The 25,273-nt window shown below is 44.9% G+C and overlaps 1 protein-coding gene and 1 non-coding gene across 2 annotated transcripts; both read left to right on the plus strand.

Annotated features, from left to right (window-relative positions):
* The first annotated feature begins 1,485 nt into the window (after positions 1-1,485).
* SDC4 (syndecan 4) lies at positions 1,486-25,060 on the plus strand. The gene is made up of 5 exons (XM_074188925.1): positions 1,486-2,007; positions 19,031-19,175; positions 20,920-20,966; positions 21,823-22,015; positions 22,785-25,060. The coding sequence occupies exons 1-5, from the start codon at positions 1,486-1,488 to the stop codon at positions 22,934-22,936; spliced, it is 1,059 nt and encodes a 352-aa protein (XP_074045026.1). The 3' UTR covers positions 22,937-25,060.
* On the plus strand, positions 6,421-6,529 carry LOC141510444 (U6 spliceosomal RNA). Its single transcript, XR_012474932.1, has one exon. It is a non-coding gene; the product is annotated as a U6 spliceosomal RNA (small nuclear RNA).
* Positions 25,061-25,273: the final 213 nt, after the last annotated feature.

Here is a 25,273-nt window from a genome sequence, read left to right on the forward strand (position 1 = left end):
TAGAGTGGAGAGTTAAGCCACTGAGAAGGAATTGTTTGGAGAGAGGAGAAGGGTGGCCCCAAGCTTAGCCTCATTCTTGTGATTTTTCATCCAAAGTATAGTAAAATCCCTGGGAATGCATTGGTGGCTAACAGAAATATCTGTATCAAAAGTCTAGGTCTGACTAAAGTTCCACAAGGAAAAGCAGAGTTAAATCTCCACAAGGAGGTCATCAGGAAAGCTATACAATATTGAATGGGAACTTCTGGAAGACTTCAGCTAAAATACTTACAAGAATTGTTAACTTTTTGCCACATGTGCTCTTCAAGCATTCTTTTCCCTGGATTCTCTAGGTAATTGTGGGAGAGTGCCACATCCTTTTGGGGGAGCATGTTTTGTACTCATTGTAATAGATACTCATTTCTAAGAGCTAACTGATAACGACTTATAACATGAGAGAGGGGTTCTTAACTTTTCCTTGCTACCCCTTGCAGAGTTCCATGAAATGAAGCCCAAACCCTTTTCAGAAAGGTAGTTTTTTTTTTTAGTTTTTTTTGTTTCGCAAGGCAAATGGGGTTAAGTGGCTTGCCCAAGGCCACACAGTTAGGTAATTATTAAGTGTCTGAGACAGGATTTGAATCCAGGTAATCCTGACTCCAAGGCCAGTGCTTGCTTTATCTACTATGCCACCTAGCTGCCCCTAGAACTGCAGTTTTTTAAACACCTGACTTTTAAAGAACTGAGTTTGATTCCTGTGTTAGTTGTGTAAACAGTCTCTTTAACCTTCCTCCCTCAGCCTCAGGGTCCTCATCTGTAAAATGTGGATAATAGCAACTACTTTCAAGAGTTATTGTGAGGATAAAAGGAGATAACATGTTTGCAAACTTTAAAGACTAGTTTCTATTACTAAAGGCACAAAATGCATAGGATTGCCAAGGGGAGCAGTTATATTGAAATAGAACTGTAAAATATATTAAAAAAAACAACAACAAACCAGTCCAGGTAAAGAACTCCTGATAAAGATAATTCCCAAGAATGTAGGAGCCTTGCTCAGAAGACCTGACTCACCTTCCTAAGTAGGAGGTGGGAGAGTCAGCTCTAAAGTTTACATAATGACCATAAAGATGACATTGCAGAGAGATAGGCTGGTTAAAAAGTGGAGAAACAGCCTGGCTCAGTTGGTCCCCCGGGCCTTGTATTCAAATGCTACCACAGGACACAAGCTGGTTGCCTGTCGTGACCCGGGGCGAGTTATTTAACGTCTCTGGCCACCGGGTTCTGAGAATCTAGGACAGTATAAATGACAAAACCCTGTTTGCGAGGGCGAGTTTCCTCCCTGGAAGTTCCTCACGGTTATGTGCCATCAACCACAAGGAAAACCCTCGATGGATCGGGGCTGGTTTTGCAATGCTTGTAAGCTCTACCTCCTCACCCGAGGAGCTGTCCTACCGCCGCCTCAAGTCCCTCGCAGATCTGGATCTCTGACCCGATGGGGGGGAAGACGGGATGGGGGCAGTCCCCTCGGAGCTCCAGTCTCTGCGAGGACCGAGGAGGCTGAGGGAGCCCGCGGGGGCTGTGGGGAAGGTGGCGTGGGAGCGGCCGGGGCCGGGGCCGGGGCCGGGGCCGGGGAGCGGGAAGGCACCGGCTTGGTTGTCCCGAGACGGGAAGAAGCGACTTCTCGACTCGAGTAGGGGTTCCCGACATCCCGCGTGGGCACGAGGTTCCTTCCCCCCGTGGGAGGGAGCCTCAGCAGCCTGGGGCCCTGGCCATCCCGGCCCCGGCCCCGGGGAGCAGTCCAGGCTGGGGAATTCCGGACGGGGGCGGCGGCTCCAAGTCCTGGCTGGGCGGGCCGAGGAGGGCGGGCTGCACCGCGGGCCACCTATAAGAGGAGCGCGCGCGGCCGGCCGCAGACTTCTCCGGATCCCTGCCCCAAGCCTGCCTGCCACCACCGGGCGGCTGGCTGGCACCATGCCCCCACTCGGCCTTTTCGCTCTCTTGCTCCTGGCCTCCAGCGCCCTAGCCGAATCGGTAAGTGCTTGGAGATCCAAGTGACCCCGGGATGGGGAACCCTGGGGGGATGGAGAGGACTGGGTGCCTGCTCGGTGCTCGGGGTGCATGGCGGGGGGCGGGGAGGCCGTGCCCTAGGGATGGAGGGAGGTGGCCGCTTCCACTAGAGTTAACTTTGTTTCTCCCTCAACTTTATTCCGGAATGGCGGTGAGGCAGAGAGGGGCCAAAAGACGGGGTGTGCGGTTGGGATCCTCTGCCCTCAACTCGCTTCTCCTTGGGGTGACCGACGCTGAATGCCAACAACCCCGTCTCTGCCGCCACCCTCCCCCCCTTAAACCGGGGTTCTTTCCTCCTCCTCGAGTTTCCTTTCTGCCGGGGATGTGGCTAACTTAGGATCGAAGAGAGCCCCCCCCCATCTCCTCTCCCTTCTCCCCCCCATATCATCCCCTATCTCATAGCTACGCCTCCTCCCCCTCCGAATTCACCCCCTCCATTGGGCCCCAGTCTGCCTTCATCGGCGCTGTGGGGGTGGGAAGGGAGGGAGAGAGATTGAACGCGCGTAGTTAGAATTTTAGAATTGAAATTTTAGACCTTTAAAACAAATCTAGTGTAGTTGCCTCATTTTACAATTGAGGAAACTGAGACCTAGAGAGGCTAGAGAGGTCACTGAACCCCATTGCCTTAAAATAAGTGAGTGGCAGAGAGACAATTCTGTCATCCGACTCTTAAATCCATTGAGCTTTACAATTCCATGCCTGTAGGAGTTGGGGATTTCTCACTTCCTCTCTTCTTTTGGATCTGGGTTCATCTCATGCATGCTAGGATCCAGAGGCTGACCTCCAGTTTCTCCTTTATCCTTACCCCTCCTCCCTCCCCACTTAATGGAGGGGAGGGAGGGAAAAGAAAACTTTAGCCGTTCTTGATAGAAAAAGCCCCGTGTTTTTATTACACCTTGAGTTTTCGAGTCCTTTTTCTGTTACTATAACTTCCTGATCTTGGACAAGTCACTCTGAAAATGTGTTGATTAGGTATTTGTAGGTAAAGATTTGTTTATGTTATGAGAGATACAAAGTTAACATTGCACTTTGTTCCTGAGTGTAAGGGATGACAATCTACTTATACTTCCTCTCGGGGCCTCAATTTTTTCTTCTCTAAAAAGCCCCCTAAGGTGACTTACAGATAAGAATCTCCTTGAGCTGTTTTGAGGATCGTTCAGTAGAGATTACAGATACCAAAATGCTTTGCAATTTTAAAAGTTTACATAAAAATGTGGCGTATTATTGACTTCCCACCTGGTGGAGCCTGGAGTGTAAGGGGAAAGGAGAAACTGGACTGCTAGGTTTTATTCTCATAAACTATATTAAAACCGAAGCAAAGAATTGAATTGACTCCACTGGGAAGAGGAAGCTGTGTTTTCTTTGACTCTTCTCTCATCCTATAGCTTCCCTGACCCTCTCCACATGTGTGTAACTTTGTTCTTTGCTAAGTTGGTTGTTGTCTAGAGCCGGTTTTTTAGAATTTTCTTGCTAACCTTTAGCCCAGGCCTGGGAGCCCTATCAGCTTAATCATTAAATATTGATTCAACTTAGAACTCGGAGGCCTCTTGAACAGTTTGGGGACAACCTTTGGACAGGATAGGCAATAACATTATTCTATTCAACAAATACCTGCTTACTTTGCAAGGAATTGTGTTGGAGATAGAGATGAGAAAATGTAAACTTCCTGAAGGCAGGGACTGTGAGCTTGGGGATATATAAATATATATATTTTTTCTATAGATGAAGTTAAAACAAAGTAATGGATTGGGTCAAAGGATCTAGATCAGGGGTTTCAAACTGAATGACCTAAATTAAAATGTCATTGGGAGGGGCAGCTAGGTGGAGCTGTGTCACCAGCCCTGGAGTCAGGAGGACCTGAGTTCAAATTCGACACTTAATAATTGCCTTGCTGTGTGACCTTGGGCAAGTCACTTGATCCCATTGCCTTAAAATAAATAGAAAAAAGAAATTGAAAAATTTTTTTAAAAAGAATCTAAAAAAATGTCATTGGAATTATAAAGACCCTAAAAAAAGGAAGCAATATACAGTAAGACAAGAGAAAAATAGGCTGTTAGGAAGTCAGTGGGGTTCCCTAGACCTGGGCTTACCTTCTGAGATGACTTGGTGGTGCTGTGGAGATGGTCCTATATAGGGGCAGGAAATTGGGAAGACCCGATTCATCTCTGGCTTCAGATATTCACTGGCTGTGTGAACCTGGGCAAGTCATTTGACCACTGACTGCTTTGAGTTTTCTCAACTATAAAATGTCCCTAATAATAGTACCTACCTCACCTGGCTGTTGTGAGGATCAAATGAGACAATAGTTGAAAAGTGCTTTGAAAAGGGCCATCCATGGTAGTAGCTATTTAAATGCTAGGTATTATGATTATAATTAAATGAGTTACTATGTAAAGTACTTTGCAAACCTTATAATACCAGACTTTGCAACTAAAGGGGGGGGAGGGTTATCTCTACATCCTGGTGGGGCATCTGGGGTTACCCTATGTCCCATTTCAGCAGAATAGTAATGCCTGAAGAAACTGTTCACGGGGGGGGGGGGGGGGGGGGGGGGGCAGATAAAACTCCTGAAGGAGTAATAGAAGACTATCCTGCAGGCAAGCTCTTTGGGAGCACCCAAAAGAGAGACTTAATACTGGACTAGAGAAGCCCAGGGGAGGCAGACTTGAATAAGGAAAGCCCTTTGAGATCAGAGAGTACCTTTTTGGATTACCTTTTTGGATTTAGATCCCCAGGACCTGGAACATAGTAGGAATTTAATAAATGCCGAGTCACTTAATCACTCAACTGGAAGGTGAGTCCTTATCAAATTCAGGCTAGCTTTTGAGGAGAAAAATAATGAAAGACATTGGGGTCTCCTGGAAAGAGTGCAGGACTTGGAATCAGATAGTAAGCATTTATAAAGAGCCTACTGTGCATCAGACACTGCACAAGGAGAGAAATGAGAGATGGGAGTGCCATATGTTATAGAGCAAGCCAGTTTATTGAACCAAGTTTACGAGAATGAAAGGGACTAATGTGTAATAAATCTGTTAAGGTCACTTGGTGTGTCAGATTGTGAACTCTGAACAGAGGAGTGTCTATTTATTTGGTGTTGGAGGTAATGAGCCATTGGAGTTTGCTATTGGTGAGCTATCGGAATTGGAGTCAGACCAGATCTGTAGGAATTTTACTTGGTAGCTAATTGGAGAGGGAGACACCTGAGGCAGGGAGTCCAATTTAGGAAGTTAGTGTAATAGTCCTAGTGAGAAATTATGAGGGCCTGAGATAGAGAGTAGGAGGAGCTGTGTGTGGAGAGTAAGGGATAGTGTTGTAAAAGGAGAAATAAGATTTGGCATTTATTTTACTAGACACGTAGGATATGAGTGAGAGTGAGAATGAAGCAAGGGTTAAGATCCTGGAAGGTGAGTTCATCTTGAAGTTAGAGCTAGTTTGTAGGGGAAAGATGGTCATTTCTGTGTGCTCTATTTGAGTTTGAGGTGGGTCTGCTGGACAGTTTGAATTCCACTTCTGTGGTCAGCTGACTGTGTGGCCATAGGCAAAACATTTCCCCCCTCTAGGCCTCAGTTTTCTGTAAAATGAGCTGGTTGGATTAGATGATTTCTGAGCTCTCCATGATTTCCAGATCCTGTGATTGGGTGAAGAGGTTTAATCCAGGTATCTTGCCCTATGCCAGACCAGGATTCTTCATACTTAACATCTTTGCTGCTTTCAAGGATAGGTAGGTTTGAAAAGAGGAGGAGGAGGAAGAGGAGGAGACAGAATTAGCAAAGGCTTGAAAGGGCCCCATTCATTGCCTATACCCCGTGTGACTTCCGGAACAAGTCACTTTCCTCTTTGAGCCCTATTTTCCTAAATGACTATCCTGAACTAGGTCTGAGGATCCTTCTAGATCTTAATTTTATGATCCGTAGGAAAATAGCATAATTCAACACCTATTGCTGCAGATTATACAATCTTCTATTTTTCTGGGTCTTGCATTTATAGTTCAAGGACTTGTATTCAAAACCTGACTGTCACCAGCCTTTTGACCTTGGTAAAAATCACTTGGCATTGCTGGGCCTCAAATTGGCTTCTCCAGAGGCTATGTTCTTAGATGACCTCCAAAATTCCTTCCAGCTGTAACTCTGATCCTATGATCTCATGTTTACAAGGTAAACTTGTGCTGTAAACATTCTTATTCCCATTTTATAGCTGAGACTGACACTCAGAGAAGGGACGCGATCTGGTCAGAGTCACATGATTATTAAATTGATACAGCTGAAGACTGGAATTCTCTGGACTTGGGGTCTAAGACTTAATTTTACTAAAAGGCACAGCATTGCTTCCCTTCCCAGTGCTCTTTGAGGAGTTTTACTATTAAAAAAAAAAAACATTGTGCTCGCTTCGGCAGCACATATACTAAAATTGGAATGATACAGAGAAGATTAGCATGGCCCCCTGCGCAAGGATGACAACGCAAATCCATGAAGCGTTCCAAAAAAAAAAAACCCTTTATTTCTTATTAGGTGCTTTGGGGTTAGGGAAAGATACCTTTCTGTGTCCCCAGTGCACATTCCCAAGGTCTGAGCTGCCTTTTTGGGGTGGAGGGCCCTAAAGAGTGAAGAACTGCTTAGAAGTGGAGAAAGGAATTTTCTCCCTTTAGAGCAGCAGTTTCTAGTAGCATCGACTTTGGTTCATTATGGCACTTTGACCAGGCTAAAGTGACTCTGCTGTATTGAGGAAGTAAAGGGAGTAGGAGGGAGCCTGTCCTCTTGTGGAAGAATTGGATGATTACTTGAGTGAAAGAGAAAAGGGAATGTAATGATAAAGCTACTTGCCTGACTCCTGATATAGGTCCTTGATCTTTGACCTTTCTATGACTCCAGTTCTGTAGCTTCTGTATACGGGCCCCTTTAACAAAGGAAAAGGGCAAGATTTCTCTCAAAAAAGGAATTATTGATTCCTTTGGATCATGTGACCCAAAGCTTGGTAGGGAAAGCAAAAAAGGAGTTAATGCACAGATGATAGGAGAAGGGAGATTATAATGATAAGGTTTTTTTAAAAGCTTTTTCAGTACATTCACAGCTATTCTTTTATTCAATATTCTTTTTGCAACCTTAAAAGCTAGGTATTATGTTAGTTTTGCAGATGGGGAAACCGAGGCCCCTATCACACAGTTAGTTTATAATAGTTGAGACTTAGAACATAGGTTTATTGATTTCTAATCTTCTATTCTTGGCTCCATAGATGGACTATGTCCAATCAGGCTTTGTGAAGTGATTTTGTCCAAAAGCTCAGAGTTGGCATTAAAACTTGGGTCTCCAGAATCTATTCAATGTTCACAACTTTCAGAATGTTAGAGTTAGTTCCTTAGACCCTAGTCCAGCATTCATTTATCTGTATAAAGAAACTGAGGACCAAAGTAGAGAAGGAATTTGCTAACTCAAGGTCACACAGATGTCCTACTCTCCATTTTGAGAAAACACATCTTCATTCAAAGTGATTTGCCCTTGGTAAATCACTTCACCTTTCTTGGCCTCAGTTTCCTCCTCCATTAAAATGCAGCTGTAAATTCTATGAACCCACCTCATGTGACAGGTTCCCAGGAGGGGACCTGTATAGAAGCAGATCCCTTAGTTGTTTGTCCTTGCACAGCATGTTTGTGGGTCACCCCTCTTGGGCCTGATGCCTGGGCTCATGCTCCAGTGTTGGTTACAATTTCAAACCTGTTCTTCCTGTCCAGTGGGGAGGGCACTCCCTGCAGCCTATTCCTTCAGTGCCCTACTCAGCTTTCCTGCCCCAACCAATTAAAGGCCTCCTTGTCTTCTGTTGGAGTGACTGGATCAGACAAGTTGGCTGCACAGACTGGTCCCTAGTTACACTGGAGGAAGATGTGGAAGGGACTTTAGAGATCATTAATCCAACCCCTTGATTTTTGGAGTTTTTTTCAGAAGAGGAAACTGAGACCTAGGGAAATAGAAGTGATTTGCCCAGCTCACTGGTTGGATATAGCAGAGAGGTCAGGATCCCAAACCTTTATAATCTGACTAATTCAGCCTTTCACTAATCCTTTCTGGTCTGGTTTCCACTTCAATAAAATAGGTGTGCTAATTTCTAGTCTAGCCACCTTATTCTAGAAGGTAGCCAAGGGTCCCATCAAATTTGGTCAAAGGCTCAGAAACAACAGTTCATATATGTACCAAAATACTCATAACTGTATTTATTTTAGCAAAGTGAGTATCTTAATATTTGGGAAGAGACTGAAAAAACTACTGCATGTTAATCTAATGGAATATTATAGAGTGATAAGAAATGACTAATATGCAGAATTTAAAGCCACATGGGAAGATTTTTGGGAACTGATAGTGAAATGAGGAAAACCAAAAAAAAGCAATGTGTACAGTGACTACATCACTGGAAATGAAAAGATTGTTCAAGGAACCCAGAATGTCTGAGTAATTGAAAAACCAATAAATGGTATCTGGGGATAGATAATGAAATCTTTCTCAGAGAAGCAAGGGACTTCTAGGGCAGTTATATATATATATGATCCTATGAAGTCACTATATTTGACTGTTTTTGCTTTTTTTTATGGAGGCAAAAAGTCTAATATGATCCTATGGAGTCACTATATTTGACTGTTTTTGCTTTTTTTTTATGAAGGAGGCAAAAAGGCTAGAGACTTAAGACCAGCACTGGATTTATTTTGTAATCTATATGTATTGCTTTTGGGTCATTATACCTTTTGCTTTCCTATGGAAGGACAGCTCAGTGGCAGGCCAGAATGTATACCCCAGCCTCTCTGACCAGGAAGGATATTGTTTTTTTCTCACCCTACATCTGGACAACTCCCATTAATCAACAGGGTATTTATTATCAACTGTCTTTGGGACACCGCTGTTGACTCTGGAGGGATGAGAATTTAGATCATGGTCCCACCTCATTGAGAACTCCTAGTCTGGCTGGGAGGACTAGACACATTAAAGAAACAATGTCAGGGGAGAGAGTGACAATACCTGAGTTCAAATTCTAAGTTTGTTGCCTGTTTTGTTTTTTTTTTCCCTTGCCTGTAAAATTGATGGGATTATATATACCCTGTGATCTCTTAAGAAGCCCACCAGCTTTAAATTCCTTTGATTTTTTCTTAACTTTCTTAGTGAAGGGAAAGCTCATTGGACTGGAGGGATGGAAAGGATGAATGAATAACAGCCCTAGGGTCACTGAGGACTTGATGTGTGGATGAGGACTTGAAGCTTGGAAATCTTAATATACTGTATGCATGCTTTGGGGGATGGCATTGACTTTGAGGGAAAAGGAGAATATCCCTGGAGAGGACTGGTTTGGACCCAATACAGTTCCTTAAATACTCTATTACCTTTTTAATAGAGCTATGCATCTGGGACTGGAGATCTCTGTGTGTGTCACCTTACTTCCTTACTTCCTGTGGTATTATCTCATGACTTTCCCTGGAATGTGGCCCTGAAACAGGCGGGGGGGGGGGGGGAGAGTCCCAGGATTTTATCTCCTTTAACAAGGGGGGAGGATTGGACATGAGGTGTTTTTTGGGGGGGGGTGGAGGGAGTTGGGACTAGAATTTAGAGTGACCTCTATCTTATCTAAGGAAGGAAACAAGCACTTATAAGTGATTGCTTAGTGCTGAGGGCTTTACAACTATTATCTCTTTGGATCTTCACTAAAGCTCAATGGGGGAGGTACTCTTATTATCACATTTGATAGTTTAAGAAACTGAGAAAGACAGGTTAGATTTGGACTCTTGTCATCTTGATTACAGTCCTGTCTGCTATGCCACCTAATTGTACCTTAGAATGTTTAACTCTTGCTTGCAAGGTAGTTGGGCTTAGAAATTTTTTTTGGGGGGGGAGCAGATATTATTTTGGCCTAATGTTTAGAAGTCTTGGCTCCTGCTTAATTAGCAGTGTGTCCTGGGTCAAACTTTTTCCCCTTTTTAAGCTTAGTTTCTTGCTCTATAAAATAAGGGGGTTGGCCCATTAAATGATTACCAAAGTCCCTTCCAACATCTCTGCCAGCTCTGACATGTTAATGTGCCCATGCATGGGCACATGAGCTTGCTGTAGGCTTGGGAGGCCACCAGGTAGAGTACCAGTGACTGAGCCAAGGAGGTCTGGGCCTTGGCCCTTCCCTGGCCTGTGGGGGGGAGGAGAGGGAGGCTGATGCCTGGATGTTAGACAAACCATCGATTCAGGATTCAATCCGTTTTGCCCTGGCCTCCCCCAGCAACAGAAGTTCTGTTCAGGGCTTTTCTAAGGACTCTGGATGCTAGATGGGGGGGGGGGGGGGCAGGCCATTCCACTTTGTGAATTTGAAAAGTCAATCTCCAGATGGCAGTCCCACATCGGTGGAGAACGGAGCTGGAAACCCCTCTAAGGTTCCATACTGCTACCTGATCCTCCATGCTGAGTAGAATGGAGAGAAGTCTCTGGGAATGACCAGCTGAAGAAGAGTGCCTTCACTTTAGGTCCCTGAGTCACAGCTGTACTAACTCAGCCTGAGTCATGCCTCCTTCTTTTGAACTGCTCCAGGCTTGGGAGGCCCTTGGAGTCCAGGAAGCTGTTTAGCCCTTTCCTTGGAAAGTCAGTTAAATATTGACTAACCTGCGACCCTTTCTAAAGAAAGGAGTCAGGGACAGGATGAAGCCTGCCCCCAGACCATACTTCAGGCAATTCACCTGGCCTTAAGTCCTTGTGGAGAGTTAGTATGCAGTAGAAAAGAAACTGGTTAGGGGACCCAGAGAATTAATTGGGTTCAGATTCAAACTATGAGACTTCTAAATCTTGTGATCTTGAGTAATCATTAATCATCAGTCTCAATTTGCTATAAATTTTGTAAGAATGTTTAATGCTTGGGTATAATTTTTGTTGGTCAGTGGTGTCTGACTTCAAGACCCCATTGATCAAACTTTAGATGGGGTTTTCTTGGTAAAAAGTTACCGGAGTGGTTTGCCATTTCCTTCTACTGTGGATTAAGGCAAATGGTTAAGTAACTTGCCCAGAATCACACAATCTAATGTCTGAGGTTGGACTTGAACTCATATTTTCTTAACTCCAGGCTTAACATTCTGTCCACTAAGCCACCTAGGTGCCTTGGGGTATATTTGGAAATAATTATTTGAGAGAGAATCAAGAACTTTTTTAACAGAAAAATACTACAAAGCATTGTGTTAGTGAGTTCCTTGATTCTCTGTTGGGGTAGGAAAGGATTGGAGTCTGGACAGCTTCTTCCAGTGGAGGAAGTGTCTCCCTACCTGATGATCCCCCTGATTGTGTTTTGCACCCAGAATCATAGAATGTCAGAACTGGGAAAGCCCAGTCTCACAAAAGGAAGTGACTTGTTTCAGGTCACACAGCTAATGTTGGCTCCAAAATTATTAGGGTTCTAACTCACTGTTTAGGCTTCAGGTCTGTTTTCTTTCTACTGAATTGGACTTTTGGCTGGTTCTGTTCTTGCCCTTCAACCCTAAGTGTGGTCAGTGTTTATAAAGCCCTAAGCCTGGGCTGCAGATGTTGGAGGGACACCCCCTCCACCCAGGCTCCTTTTCCTTCCATAAGAGATTCTGGGTTTGGAGAATACAGAAGCAGCTAGCTGCTTTTTTCTCTCTGCCCTACTGCTCTGTTGTTGGGGAAAGGGGTGTGGTGGGGGTGTGGTGGGGACTAGATCCAGAATCTCTATTTATTTACCTAAGAACTAGGCTGTTTGCTAATTATCAGATGAGTTTATATTTAAACTAGAACTAGTTCCTAGGTGTTCCTCCCTACTTTTATCTGCAGGCCCAGAATTGAAGGAACATTTTGGGAAGGGAAAGGGAATGGATCTCTGTCTCAAATTGCTATCAGATTCTATGGAAAAGAAGGAGTAAGTAGGGAGGAACTTGGGGCTATTGTATATAATGGAGACTACTGGACTAAAAAAACAGGGGCCCTGGGTCCTGGTGGGTGGTGTGACTTCCCTTCTCTGGGCCTCAGTTTCATAATCTGAAAATGGGCTTTTAATGTGAATCTTAGGATAATAGTGTAGAGAAATAGGAGTGGTATGCTTCTTCCTTCAAATGCCCACACATATTGGTCTTTGGTCCCTATGTTGTGGGGATGGTCTTCAGGCGGCAATCTTGGTCTTCTCTGTTTAACCTCAGTGGATGGGAGGAGGAAGAAGGGCAGCCCTTGTGTGAGGCTGGCAGCCCAGCTGTTCCCAGTTCCTTCTGCCTTGAAGCCAAAGGAGCTGGAAGTCAGGTGACTTGGGGTAGTGGAAAGGGGTGAGGAGGCGGGGTGGCAAGTATGTGTGTGGAAAGAATGACCCAAGCAGAGAAACAGCTTGTGGCCGATTGCCGGGACCCTGTGTACTGGAACCTTATGAAAAATCTCCCATTCAGAGCCTGGAGGGGTGGGGGGGAGGGAGCTGCCCGACCTGGCTGACACCCCATCACCCAGGGAGATCAGGAGGCCTCTTCTGTCCCCAGCCTGGGATAGCCTGACCTGCTTTGCCCAGCTTCTGAGGGACAGACCGACCCTTTCCAGAGAGGAGGCTTCCCCCGAGTGGGTACCAGCCCACCCTCCCTCCCACCCTTAGAGACTGAAGGGAGAGAGTCTGGGGAACCAGGCCTTCTGGATTGGTTACAGGAGTGATATAATTAAGGACGACAGGCCTGGAAAGAGGCTATTGACTGAGGCTGGGAGAACAGGAGATTTGTGTTCAGAGCCTGAGAGCTCCTCAGGACACTTATCCGGCAGGGATTTCAGATCTGGTTCTCAGATTAAAAAGCCAAGCTCAATGCATCTCTGTCTGTGAGCCCCTGGAGGAAGGGGGTGGGGTGCTGGGGTTCTTTCTCTTCTCTCCTCTCCTCTTTTTGGCCTGCCTTAGCTATCTCAAAAAGACATCTGAGCACTTTGTAGCATATCCAGAAGCTAGCTCTTCATGACCAGGGAGGTCCATATATAAGTGCAGAACTGGGGTCCTGCCCATGTCCCCCCAGTATCCCCACCAGGAGCTGCCTCTGCATGGAGATGAATAGGCTATCCCACAGGGTTTTGTAAAAACTTCTGCCTAGAGACTGGCAGCCTGGGTCTGGGCTCTCTCCAGAGTGATTGTGTTAAAAGTAACCCGACCTTGGAGCTAAGCTGCCTGCCATTTGAGCCCCCATGGAGACCTGGTTTAACTCTTTGAGTGTCAGTAACTGAATGTGTGACTTTGGACAAGTCATTTCCCTTCTTAGGGCCTCTGGTAAAAAGTGATCGAGACTGTTAGATGGTTATTAAAGGTCCCTTCTAGCTCTGACATTCTCTGAGTCTGAGAAAAAGTGCTTAGCTCTCTGGATCAATCATCCCTTGTGACCTTGGATCCGATGATCATAGGATTTAGAGCTACCATGTGTGAGCATGCGCATCTGTGTAGGGGGAGGAAATATGAGCGTCATTCTTCACCCTCTCATCCCATCCCCCAGGAAAAAAAAAGGTAGGCTGAGCAAATTCCAGTGGTCACCGGGCTGATTTTCCAGGTCTTAAGCTCCTGCTCCTTTTCTTCTTTCCTGTGCTGCCACTCCCCCAACCATATCTATTTCCCTCTCATTTTTTGAACTCCTTGGATTTCTTTCTGGCTGAGTCCATTCCTGCTTAGTTTATCTTTGAAGGGTCACAGAATTTCCTTCAATAACTAAAAGATCCCTTGCCTGCCAACCAGATAAACTTTGAGATTTTTTTCCCAGATTCCCAGGTCTTTTAATCTCTCTCAGACTTTTCCCCCCTCTACCCTAGCTTCTTCCTTTTGAAACCCCAGCTCACATGCTGTCTCTTCCAGGAAGCTTCTGATTTCTCTTCCACATCTCTTCTCTCAAATGGTTCTCTTTTGCTGTTTTATCTTTTCTGCTTTCACTAGGCTTCAAGCCTTGTTTTTTTGACACGTGGGTGTACATAAGCAGTTCTACAATTAGATTGTAAACTGAGGGTAGGAACTTTGTCTTGTTCCATCTTGTCCAGCTCCATCTTCTGCATATCCTAGACCCTTAAATTTGGAATTGATAAGAACTCAGTCACTTTCAGCCAGAAGGAAGAGACAGGTGAGAGGGAAAGGAACCTGTTGCAGCAAAATAAAGTTTTTCTGGATAAATGAATAGATGAATAAGACAAAGATATGTAAACTCCAAAGTGAAGAGGAAGGAGGGGAGGGGGGGTTCTTTCCAGGGAAGCTGAAGATCCCAGCTGAGCACTACAGTGTTTTAGATGGAACAGTCTGATCCAGTGTGGGTGTGGGGACACTTGGATCATTATTCCCTGGGGAATTCTTACTCGATGGAGTGGGGAGGGGTGGGAGGACAGCAGGGTGTCTGTCCCTGAAGTTCTTTCTTGTATCCCTCTGCTTTCCCCAAGGGATGCTGAATTGTAGACAACAGTGATTCCCCAGGAGCTGCAGAAGGGGAGCTATCAGCAGTACTCCCTCCAATATTTGGACCACCCTATTACCAGCAAATATTTTGAATCCTTGAAGGGAATGGAGGAAGCAAAAAATATCCAACTTCCAGTTCCTTTCCTCCAACCTCAGGGGCCAAGTCTTAGAAATTTTCTCTGAATGTGCTCTTCTCTCACCTAACCTCACAAACAGTTAACCAGGCCCTGCCTAAAGCCCTCTAGAGAAGGGGCCAAGTTTCCATTTAAACAGCACTTTTAAACAACTAGCCCTTCACTGTGTTTGTTCTGTGGGCAAAGGGAGGAAAGCTAGAATGGAGAGCCTGGTGGGTGATTGAAGAATATCAAAGCCTATGCTCCTGCCCCCTCTTACCTTGCCTCTAGGATCAGGAGCTCCCAGTGGACTGGTAGCCAGAATAATTTTTTTTTTTAGGTTTTTGCAAGGCTAAAGGGGTTAAGTGGCTTGCCCAAGGCCACATAACTAGGTAATTATTAAATGTCTGAGACCAGATTTGAACCCAGGTACTCCTGACTCCAGGGCTGGTGCTTTATCCACTACACCACCTAGCCGCCCCGCAGAATAATTTTCATTGAATACCTTTTTCCTTCTGGAAGACTGGTAGAGGAGAGAAATCTTCTGACTCCTAATGACTGACTAGATTGAATGCTGGATCTTTACCCCAATTCCAAGGATCCTTTATAACAATAAGCCTGGTATTGACACAGAGGTCCTTAAGAGGATTAGGGAGTCACCATCTTTTCCCTTCCTCCTCCACCCTGTCTCCCTTCATCCTTCAGGACAGGGTAGTTGAGGGGTAGCCACAGCCATGTAATAAACCTTAGCTCTTTGACCTTAGACAAATCAATTTTCCCTCATTAAATGTGTGTAAAGCCTTTTATTGGCAGTCATGGTCTCTGAGGCAGCATGATCCAATGGGAAGAGCCCCTCTAGCTCTGGAGTTAAAGATCTGAATTCAAGTTCTTCCTTTGATAATCATGGGATATTGAATAACACCTGGGACCTCAAATTCCTATTAGATAAAATAAGTTTAACCTAAGAGGCCTACCTCTGAATAGAATGTTAAGAGACCTTAGAATAATGAGTTACCATTTCCTTAGTGTTTTCTTTCTAACAGACTTGGGAGACAGAGGTAGTATTAGTGTTTCCCCCTCCCCCTATCTTTTTTTTGTTGTTTTTGCCAGGCAATGGGATTAAGTGACTAGTTCAAGGTCATGGAGCTGAGTATAGAGTGTTTGAGGCCAGATTTGAGCTCAGGTCTTCCTGACTTCAGGGCTGGTGCTCTATCTACTGCACTAATTAGCTGCACTCCCAATTTTTTTAAAAGAACAGAATCAGGTGGTGACTTATGATAGATATTCAGGCTAGGATTCAAGGCTGTTTTTTCTGAGTCCCAATCCAGGTTACTAGGTTCAGTTACCTTTTGTCCTTGGAACCTGCAAAATCCAAGAGAACCCTATGTCCCTTTCTGGGAGGGTATCTTCCTTGAAGGCAAGAATAGGAGACAGAGAAACTTGTAGACTGACTAGGAGAAGTTATGGAGAGGGCTTCACACACACACACACACACACACACCACACACACACACACACACACTCAGCTTCATGGGATGCTGCCCCGACCTTTCCCAGCTCTTAAGAGTATGGCCCCTATCCTCTAGTTGGACTGGGTTCTGGGAATTGTTGGTGGATGTATGCCTCTACAGACATAGATTGCTGGGTGGCCAGGGTTCTGAAAGAAAGCACCCTGTACTGAATGGGCCCTGTGTAAAAAGGGGCCACAAGGAGGGGCTAGGAGGGAGTTGAAGGCTGGCCATGAGTCTCCAGGGAGTCTCCAGGGGCTGGAGGTCTGGCGCCACCATCCTAACCCTGTTAGACCTGCCTCTAGGACTTTTGCAGTGCCCAAAGTATGCTGATAGACACCTCCCGAGGGTCCCATAATCACCTAGGTTTCTAAGTGGAAGTGTATTGCATTTGTTTAACAACCAGCTCTCCAGCAGGGGGAAATGTGAGATACATATTTAAGTTTAATCTGTATTACTAACACTTAGAATAGTTTGTCAATTTGTAGCTTACTCTAGTACATCATTGGTTTTGTGTCACTCTCTAACCCCATATAACCTTCAGCACATTTAGCATTCTCCTCAGCCTCCATTTCCTTCTTTGTAAAAAGAAAGAAATTGGGCTATATCAGTTATAAAGATCCTGCTGACTCCCATGTTCAGTGTTGGACAAATCAATTAAAAAACACCTTGAATGTTTACAAATCTCCTTGCTTTCAAGTTTATAATATTCTAGGTGACATTAAATTTGTTCACAGAGAGAGATAGGGTGGGGGTTGGGAGTGCTGGAAACCAGGGAAAGATCATTTCTAAGAAAATAGGAGCAGAGAAAGTTGAGAAATAGATTTCAACATCCAGAGGGAGGAATAAGGTCTGTCTTCATGTTCCAAGTATGGGAGAACAACCCTCTACGCATTTTTTTTTCAGCTCTGACGTTCTGTTTTAAATTCTTGGATTCTACGATCCAGTAGCTGCTTGATGCTGAATCAAATGGAAGTGTGTGACTGACTTCTTTCTCTCCACCTCCTTTCCTCTCATCTTCTCTTCCCTTTTTTCCCCAGCTAGGACTGAACCAGATCTGGGAAGCTGTCAGAGGGCCAGAATAGTCCTGGCTATCTCTGTAGGGAGAATGGCTCAGCTTTGGGTCTCAGAGCCTTGGGGTCTGGGTGGTGTGTGAGCCTGACTGACTCAGAGGTTGTATGTGTGTGAGCAGGGTGAGTTTGGCCACTCACCCTGCCTGGATTCACTGGGTCTAGCTGTGTCATACCCATGTGTTTAGGGAATCCTTTGCCATTTTCAAATTACTTTCACACTCATTTTCTTGATAACTGCTGGACAAATTTAAAAAAACCAAACTTATTTAACCAATTGAGACAAAGAAGTAGTCACTGGTATTAAGTAGCAAGTTTCTCCCCATCCTCCCAATTCATTTGAATTTATCAGAAGTTTTCAACTGGGGTTAAGTTAAGAAAGGTTCTTTGAATCCCTTCAAATGGGAAGAGAGGATCGTCTTGGATAACAACTGAATTATCATTGACTTTCCTTCCTTGGAGATCACTTGCACATAACTCCCCCCATCCCCCTGCTCCCCCCCCCAACACACACATCTGCTGGGCAGACCCAGTTCTGAACCAAGGAACTTAACTGAGGTAATTTTCTTCTTACAATGTGATTCATCAGAGGAGGGAGAGCCCTCTCCCAGAGAGGGTAACTAAATTTCAGTGGATCAGAGACCAGGGCTAGGAGTAGAATCCAGGCCTCCAGATTCCTTAACTGGGGCTTTTCGTACCATTCTGAAATATTCCCCCCCTTGACAGGAAGGGGGAGACTAGAAGGGGTTAAGGTCCTTGCTATGAGATGACTTCACGGTTTGGGAATCAGGAGCTATTGCTTCTGGAATTCCTAGCCCCCACGTGGAGCCTGTGGGTTTGGCCTTGTTGGCAGGCACTAAGAGCTTCTCTCTCACAGAACATGTGGATGCCTGTGTCCTGGTAGGCAGGAGGGCCTTGGGGGGGGGTCTTTCTGTAGCCACCTTACTAGAACACAGATCTTCTGTGTCCTAGATCCCTGTGTCCTAGATCTCAGGGAAGCTGGAACTCTTCCTCTCATCCCCCCCCACCCAGGTTCATTTCCCTGGCAGAAGGTGACTTTTTTCAGGCCTATTTATTGAGTCTGCTTGAGGAATATGTATTTCCTCGTTAGTTCTACAGTAAAGAAATTCAGTCTCATGGTCTCAGATACTTAGGGAAAAATCTTGGTTCCTTTTCTCAGAGGAGTTGGTAATCAATAGTCTTGGGAGATCCCTTTGTGTCTGTGTCTTTCATTCTACCTCCACTTGGAGGATATTTATTTTTTCAGAATAGAAAAGTTCTGAGAAGTGATCAGTCAATAAGCACAGGTGCCATACCAGTCATGGGGGGGGCACACAAAGTCAGGCAAAAGCTTGATACTTAAGGAGTTCACATTTAATAGAGGATACATCTTACCTAGAGTCATCCAAGGTCATCCAGTGTCTGGGCTAGAATATCTGCATCCCAAAATCTACTTATCCCACAATTGTTTTTTTTTCTTGCAAGGCAACATGGTTAAATGACTTGTCCAAAGTCATACAGCTAACCATAATGGTTTTTTTCTCTTATTGAAACCCTCAATACTTTGGTCGTGGTGGCTCCCAAAAGCTAGAAGAGATAGGGCTAGTATGAGTCCTGCCAGGTTGATCTACCTTCTTGCATTTTGATGGACAACTCTTCTACTGTGAGGGCTATGTCTTCTGTCCCCCCTGTAGTAGACCCAGAATGGTTTGAGCTTCCCCTTCTGGGTCCCTGGCCAGGCTGTGTTCCTTTAAACGTCCATCCTTGCCCATCCTATGTCAGGGCCCACATTTATCTTGGATTTCAGATAGATCTGGTGTTGGGAGTTGCCTTTCCATTCCCATCAGTTAAACCTGGACTGGGGACGTTGTTGGCTGACAGGTCTTCACTTTTTCTTGATCAGATCCGTGAGACAGAAGTGATGGACCCTCGGGATCTCTATGAAGCCCGCTACTTCTCTGGCGCCCTACCAGATGATGAGGATGTGGGAGGGGCCCTTCTGGAACAAGAACCTGATGACTTTGAGCTGTCAGGCTCAGGAGATACTGGTAAGGTTTAACTCCTTATAGGAAAGTAGAGAGAAGTAGGCCTAAGGGTCCTGAATGGAATTTGGGGAAGATATGTCTAAGGTTTCCCCAGGAGAAGAGGAAGGGGAGGGTAATTCTGGAAAATAGTTGGCCATATTCTGGTCCCAGAAGGCCTTAGGCATTTCTGACTGGGGATTGTGAGGTGTGGGCTTCCCTTTGTATTTCATTATTGTCAGCACTCTCCAGAGAGTTATTGGAGAACCCCTTAATGTTCTCCCTCTGCTGCTAGTCCTTGGCCAGAAGGACCTCTCTTTCTGGTTTGGATCTGGATTTTATCCTGAACTTAAAGACAAAGATGATCTTCCTCATCCCAAATACCTCCTTGGTAGGACCTGGTCCTATTTGGTGATGGTACTGGGAAAAAAATATTTGAACCTGGAAAGAGCCCTGGACCAGGAATTAGGAGACATAGACCCCAACTCTGATTGACTGTGAGGCCTTGAAAAAGTCTATTTTCTTGTACAGGACTCAGTTACTCTCTTCTTCCTGAGAAATGAGGGGGTTGAATTTAGGTTCCTTCTACCTCTGATAACCAATGAAATTGCCTCTCAGCCTTTTGCTCTCAAGAGCTTTGGCCCCAACCTGTCCTAACAGGCTCTTCCCTTTAGCTTGGGGCACCCTGGGGGTGGGGAAGAAAGAGAAGTACCAACCCTGAAACCAGTGGGGCATGTGCAGGCAGAGTTTGGGAGGGGGGGTTATGGGGAGGTGGGGAAGATGAAGAAGTGGGGAAAGAACTGGCACAGGAGAAAGGAGAGCAAGCTTGGGTTTTGGGGGTGAGGTAGGGTAGACTGGGAAAGTGACAAGGCATTGTGGCTGATCTTCAGGGACCTGGAACAAGGCCCTGGGTCCACCCTAGGGAGGGTGGAGGGAGGATACCCAGAGGCTCAGAAATCCGTCTCCCTATTTCTTATTTATCTTCCACCCTTTCTCTAGAGCCTTGAGGCTTCAAATGTGTTTCATGTCTTTTGCTCACATCTGTGCTAGCAAGGATAAACCCCCTTTTATGGAAGGGGAGGAGACTAAATGGTTTCTGGGGTTCCTTCCAACTGTAGACTCCTCTGTTAGAGGGAGAAAGACTAAAATGATCTAATCTAAACTCATTTTTAAGGAAGAATCCAAGGCCTAGAAATGGAAAGTGGTTTGTCTGTAGTAGATGGCAAAGCTGGAATGCAGTCTAGTCTTCCTTATTTTCAGGCCCCACTGAAGGGCTCACTATGATGCCTCCAGTTGTTTTTACCATCTTTCTCTCCTGCTGTCTTCTGACTTTTGGAGAGCTCAGACAAATGGATGAGGCTGTTCTCTGGTATGGTTGCCTGAGTTTTATCTATATAAGCCTCCCACCTCTGGGTGGGACCTGACCATTAGTGGGCTAATTTCACATAATCTAAGCATAGGCTGGATAGCTGGGTGGTGGAGTAGATAAGTGCCAGGCCTAGAGTCAAGAAAACATCTTCCCTGAGTTCAAATCTGGCCTCAGACACTAGCTGTGTGACTCTGGGCAGGTCACTTAACCCTGTTTGCCTCAGTGTCCTTATCTGTAAATGAACTGGAGAAGGAAATAACAAACCACTCTTGTATCTCTGCCAAGAAAACTCCAAATGGGGTCATGAAGAGTCAAATGTTGACTGAAACCACTCAGCAACTACAAATATAGACTGAGTTCCCCTACAGTTCTTGTCATAACATCCTTCCTCTGTCCCTACAGATGATAATGAGTCATCCGAGACATTCCTTAATACAGTTCAGCCCTTGGTGAGTAGCACTGGCCTTGATTCCTCCCTCCTTCCTCATGGCCTGAAGGTGTAACCTCAAATAAATGGTGGTTAGAAGGGAGGGGTGTAGGAGAGGCAGCCCATGCTGCCCATATGTCTACATACATGCATTATACATATATGCACGTACAATGGCAATTCAATCTTTATTCCTGGGCAGACATGCCTGATAGGATACTTTAAAAGGACATGGGCCCCTGAGGTCAGGTCATCATTTATTAAGCACTTGCTGGATATAGAGCTGAGAATCATTTTTAAAAAAACAGGGTTTGGATAAAGTATTGATATAATAGAGTTTTAGAATGGGGTTAACACAGAATTCAAATATTGTTCAAGTTGAAGCACAAAGTACAAAGGTAAAGGTGGGCAGAGAAAGAATTGGGAAATCCTTGGGGAGTCAGGGTTTGAGTCTAACTTTGGAAAAAATAGGAACTTGAGTGGTCATGGAGGGGAAGGTGCTCTGACAAAAGCCTGGAGGTAGAGAGAATAAACAGTTGTGTTCAGAAGACATGTCCAGTTCTAATGAAAAGGAGATACTTGGGGGGGGGGGGTAAGTACAGTGAGTGGGGAGGGGAGTAAGAAATAAAACTGAAAAGACAAGGTGGGCCTCAGTAGCCTGGCATCATTGGCATCATAGTGGAATGTAGTAAGAAGTCCTGTCCTTCCCACAGTTGGAACTGTTCTCTGATGGGAGGGAGGGAGAGAGAGAGAGAGAGAGAGAGAGAGAGAGAGTCTTTTTCTTTGTCTCTCTGATTCCCTATGTAATATGGTCAGAGTTGTCATGTGAACACTGGGCTTCCTTTCTCAGATCTGTTGGATGCTTTGTTCCTTCTTAGGATACTCTTGATAACCACATTCTTGTGAAAGAGGACCCTTCAAGCCAGGATCCCAAGGATTCTGAAGAACTGGAAGAGAATGAGATCTTCTCCAAGAAAAGCTTTTCCTTTGAAGAAGAAAATATAAGCAACAAAGTGTCAATGTCAAGTACTGCCCAAGGCAGCATCTTTGAAAAGACGGAAGTCTTGGCAGGTAATTTCCCTTAAGTTCTTGGGGGGGGGGTGGAGAGAGAGAGAGTATGTATGCTTTAAGGTATCTAACTACTGTAACTGAAAGGATTCCCAGCTTCCATTTCTATAACCTGTTATTATTATTTTTTTTTAATGAGAAGGGTACATTTTATTTTGATACTGACAATTTTCAGCCAGCAATCAAAACATTTCTCCTAAATAGAATAAGCACAACCATCCAGCTGGACAGATATTAGTTTTTTTAGCTTTACAAGGTGTTTTCCTCAGAACTTTTCCTTCAAAGAAGCTAGTGAATGTATTATCCCCATACTACTGACAAGTAGAGTAGTTCATTTAAGATTCAGAAAAGGCAAGTAACTGCTTTAAGTTTACTCAGCCAGTAAACTAGTCTACACCTTGGGAGTAGGCCCTATTCATCTCCATTTTATTGAAGAGGAAACTTAGATAGGCTTATGGGATTTGCCTGAGAGTCATAGAGCTAATAAAATGTCTAAGACTGGCCTTGAACTCAGGTCTTCTTGACTCCAGGTTCAGAGGCTCTATCTATTGCACTTCCACCTCCTGCCCAAGCTGCCCCTCACTTAAAGAGGGTTTGCTGATTCGGGACAGGCAAGTCATCTTTGCACTCTGGCTGTTTTCTCTTGCCTCGTCTGTAAAAGGAGTGGGTTGGAATAAATGACCTTGAAGGTCCCTCCTGGATCTGATAATTCTGGGTTCCCATGTCCCTCCAAGCTTTTAACAACTTCCCCCTCTTCCTCTTCTGTGTGCAGCTCTGATTGCTGGTGGTGCTGTAGGTCTTCTGTTTGCCATATTCCTGGTCCTGCTGCTGATCTACCGAATGAAAAAAAAGGATGAAGGCAGCTACGATCTGGGCAAGAAACCCATCTACAAGAAAGCCCCTACCCAGGAATTCTACGCATGAGGCCCTCCAAGGGGCAGCAGAGCATAGACTTAGGGGTGGATAGGGAGGGTTGGCACCCCTGGGTGGGAGGGGGAGGCACTGACCAGCCAGTGTGTGTCCACTGTTTCTTTCTTCCTATTTCCCCCTCTTCCCACAGAGTGGTTGCTTTTACATTGGGGGTGGGGGTGGGGTGGGGTAGGTTACATAAGAGAAAATTTTCCTCTTCCTCATCTCCCCTGTTCCTTTATCAGTTCCTCATAGCTCTCCGAGCCTCATTGTTTCATATGAAAAATGACAATAATTCTCTAGCCTGAAAGTCAGAGCTGGATAAGGAAATCTCTTGAAATTCTTCTTTGATCTTCGAATTTGATCATACCTTATCTATTATTGGCATTCTGGAGTCTGATTTGAGAGGGGACAGTTTAGATGGACCCCAACCATTTCTTGGGGTAGGAGAGGGTTCTTCAGGTCCCTTATTTCTGTCCAGGGCAAGCTGTCCTTTTATGTTAGGGTGGTCACCCCATATCTTTAAGGCATTGCATTTGTTGGAAGAGAGGGAGATGGAGTATTAATAGATAGTGGATTTCACTACTCTAGGGTGACTTCAGGGAGAAGAGATAATGGGAAACAAGTAAAAGCAAGGAAAAACAGGCCTGGGATAAGATGTACTGGCCTGTTGAGGACTGGGGGCTGGGTGAGTAGGTAAGAGAGAGCATACAAACACAGGTGAATGCTTATATAAAAGGGCATTGTCAAGCTTTCTCTTAAGAAGAAAAAAGTTAAGAACTTATCTTTCCATTTTGAAGACTTCATTCCTTGGGGTGGAGGATGCTTCTGCCCTGGTGCATGGTAGGAGATAACAGCTTGGGTGGCCCTTGCCTCTAGCATCTTCCTAGTACCTGCTGTGGCCTGTCTATTTATGTGTCTTTATATATTTTTTTTGTTTTTTGTTTTTGTTTTGTTTTTGTTAGAGATGAGGGGAGAGCCTGGGGTGTGATTTTTATGAAAATTTTTTTTATTATTTATGGACACTTACCTCTGTGATCCCTTCCTTTTTGATACTTCAGATACTGTCCTCAACCTCAACCCCTTCCAAGGTTATCCTCCACATCAAGATCCCAAATTGTGTTGGTGTTGTAGGCAATGATGGGCCTTTATCTTAGTATGTAATATATTGTTCTTTTTCCTCAGTTCTAGATAGAGAGATATATTTTTTGAGTAAAGTATGTGATTTAAAGAATATAATATAGATTGGGTGGGTGAGTGGGAATTCAAGAATGGTTGACTTCCACTCTCAATTCTTACCTGGTCTTTTTCTCTGGTGCCTTCTCCCAATTTGGATGATGGCAGTAGCTATGGTGTTTAGAGTTGGTTGGCCTTGGTCTGAGATTCTGGAGGGAGGGGACTTTCCTGGGACTGTAGATGGAAACACAGTCCAGAGCTGTTTCCTTATGTGAGAGCAGAAAAATCCCATGGAGCCAGCCCCAAGGACTCTGGGGACTCCCTTTCCTATCACCACCCTGCTGGTTGGGGTTGGTAGATCTTTCCAAACTGCCTTCGTTCTTACTCTCTTGGGACAGCTGGTCCTCCCTGTCTCCTACCTGCCCCAGGACTCCAGCTGGCTGGGTCTCTGCCTTCTTACCCCCTTGATAACCCTCCCACCCCCCAACTCCCTGTTGCCCACTACTGTAACTTGAGTGGTAGGAGTGGGCACTTCCTGACTTTCTGTAGTTGCCTTTCTCTGTGTCTGTTACTGATATTTTGGATAAAAATAAAAAGCTTTCTCAAACTCCCTGCTTCTATTTCATTTTATGGAGGTAGAAGGGTGGATAAGAGTGATGCCAATGCAGATTCTACAGCCCCTATTTCCATATGCCCCATATTCTCATCTCTTCCAGAGTGGGAGGGAAGAATCCCTTTACATAATTATTCACCAGTAAGGGATGACAGTCCTTTGCCATAGGTGACATATGTTAGTAAGTCCTATGTTATCTCCCAGAGGTTTAACAAACTTGCCAATAATTGGAAAGTTGGCAAGTGATGAAGCCAGGATGGGCAGAAAGCATTGCCAAGGCAAATAGCACAACCGCCTACTCCATATGGCAACTCCACCAATATTTCCCTTTTTGGTATGAGTGTTCCAACCAAACCTGAAAGGCCTTGTTTGATCTCTCACTTACAAGTTGTTTCTCTGAAAACAGTTCTGCTCCTTGGAGGATTTTGGTTGCCTTTTTGTGGAAACCTTGCTCTCTAGGAGCTTATGGATCTAGTTGGAAAGATACCCAAAGCAGTGGAAATTATACTATACTTGGAAATAACACTTCTGGGTGTTACTAATGGGCAGTGGGATTCCTGGTT

This window comes from Macrotis lagotis, chromosome 1 (assembly GCF_037893015.1).
Source record: "Macrotis lagotis isolate mMagLag1 chromosome 1, bilby.v1.9.chrom.fasta, whole genome shotgun sequence".
Taxonomy (NCBI): Eukaryota; Metazoa; Chordata; class Mammalia; order Peramelemorphia; family Peramelidae; genus Macrotis; species Macrotis lagotis.

Coding starts and splice junctions, on each gene's coding strand:
- SDC4 (XM_074188925.1), top strand. CDS start 1,486: ATGGGGGCAGTCCCCTCGGAGCTCCAGTCTCTGCGAGGACCGAGGAGG. Junction 19,176..20,919: donor GTCAGGCTCAGGAGATACTG/GTAAGGTTTAAC, acceptor CTGTCCCTACAG/ATGATAATGAGTCATCCGAG. Junction 20,967..21,822: donor TTAATACAGTTCAGCCCTTG/GTGAGTAGCACT, acceptor GTTCCTTCTTAG/GATACTCTTGATAACCACAT.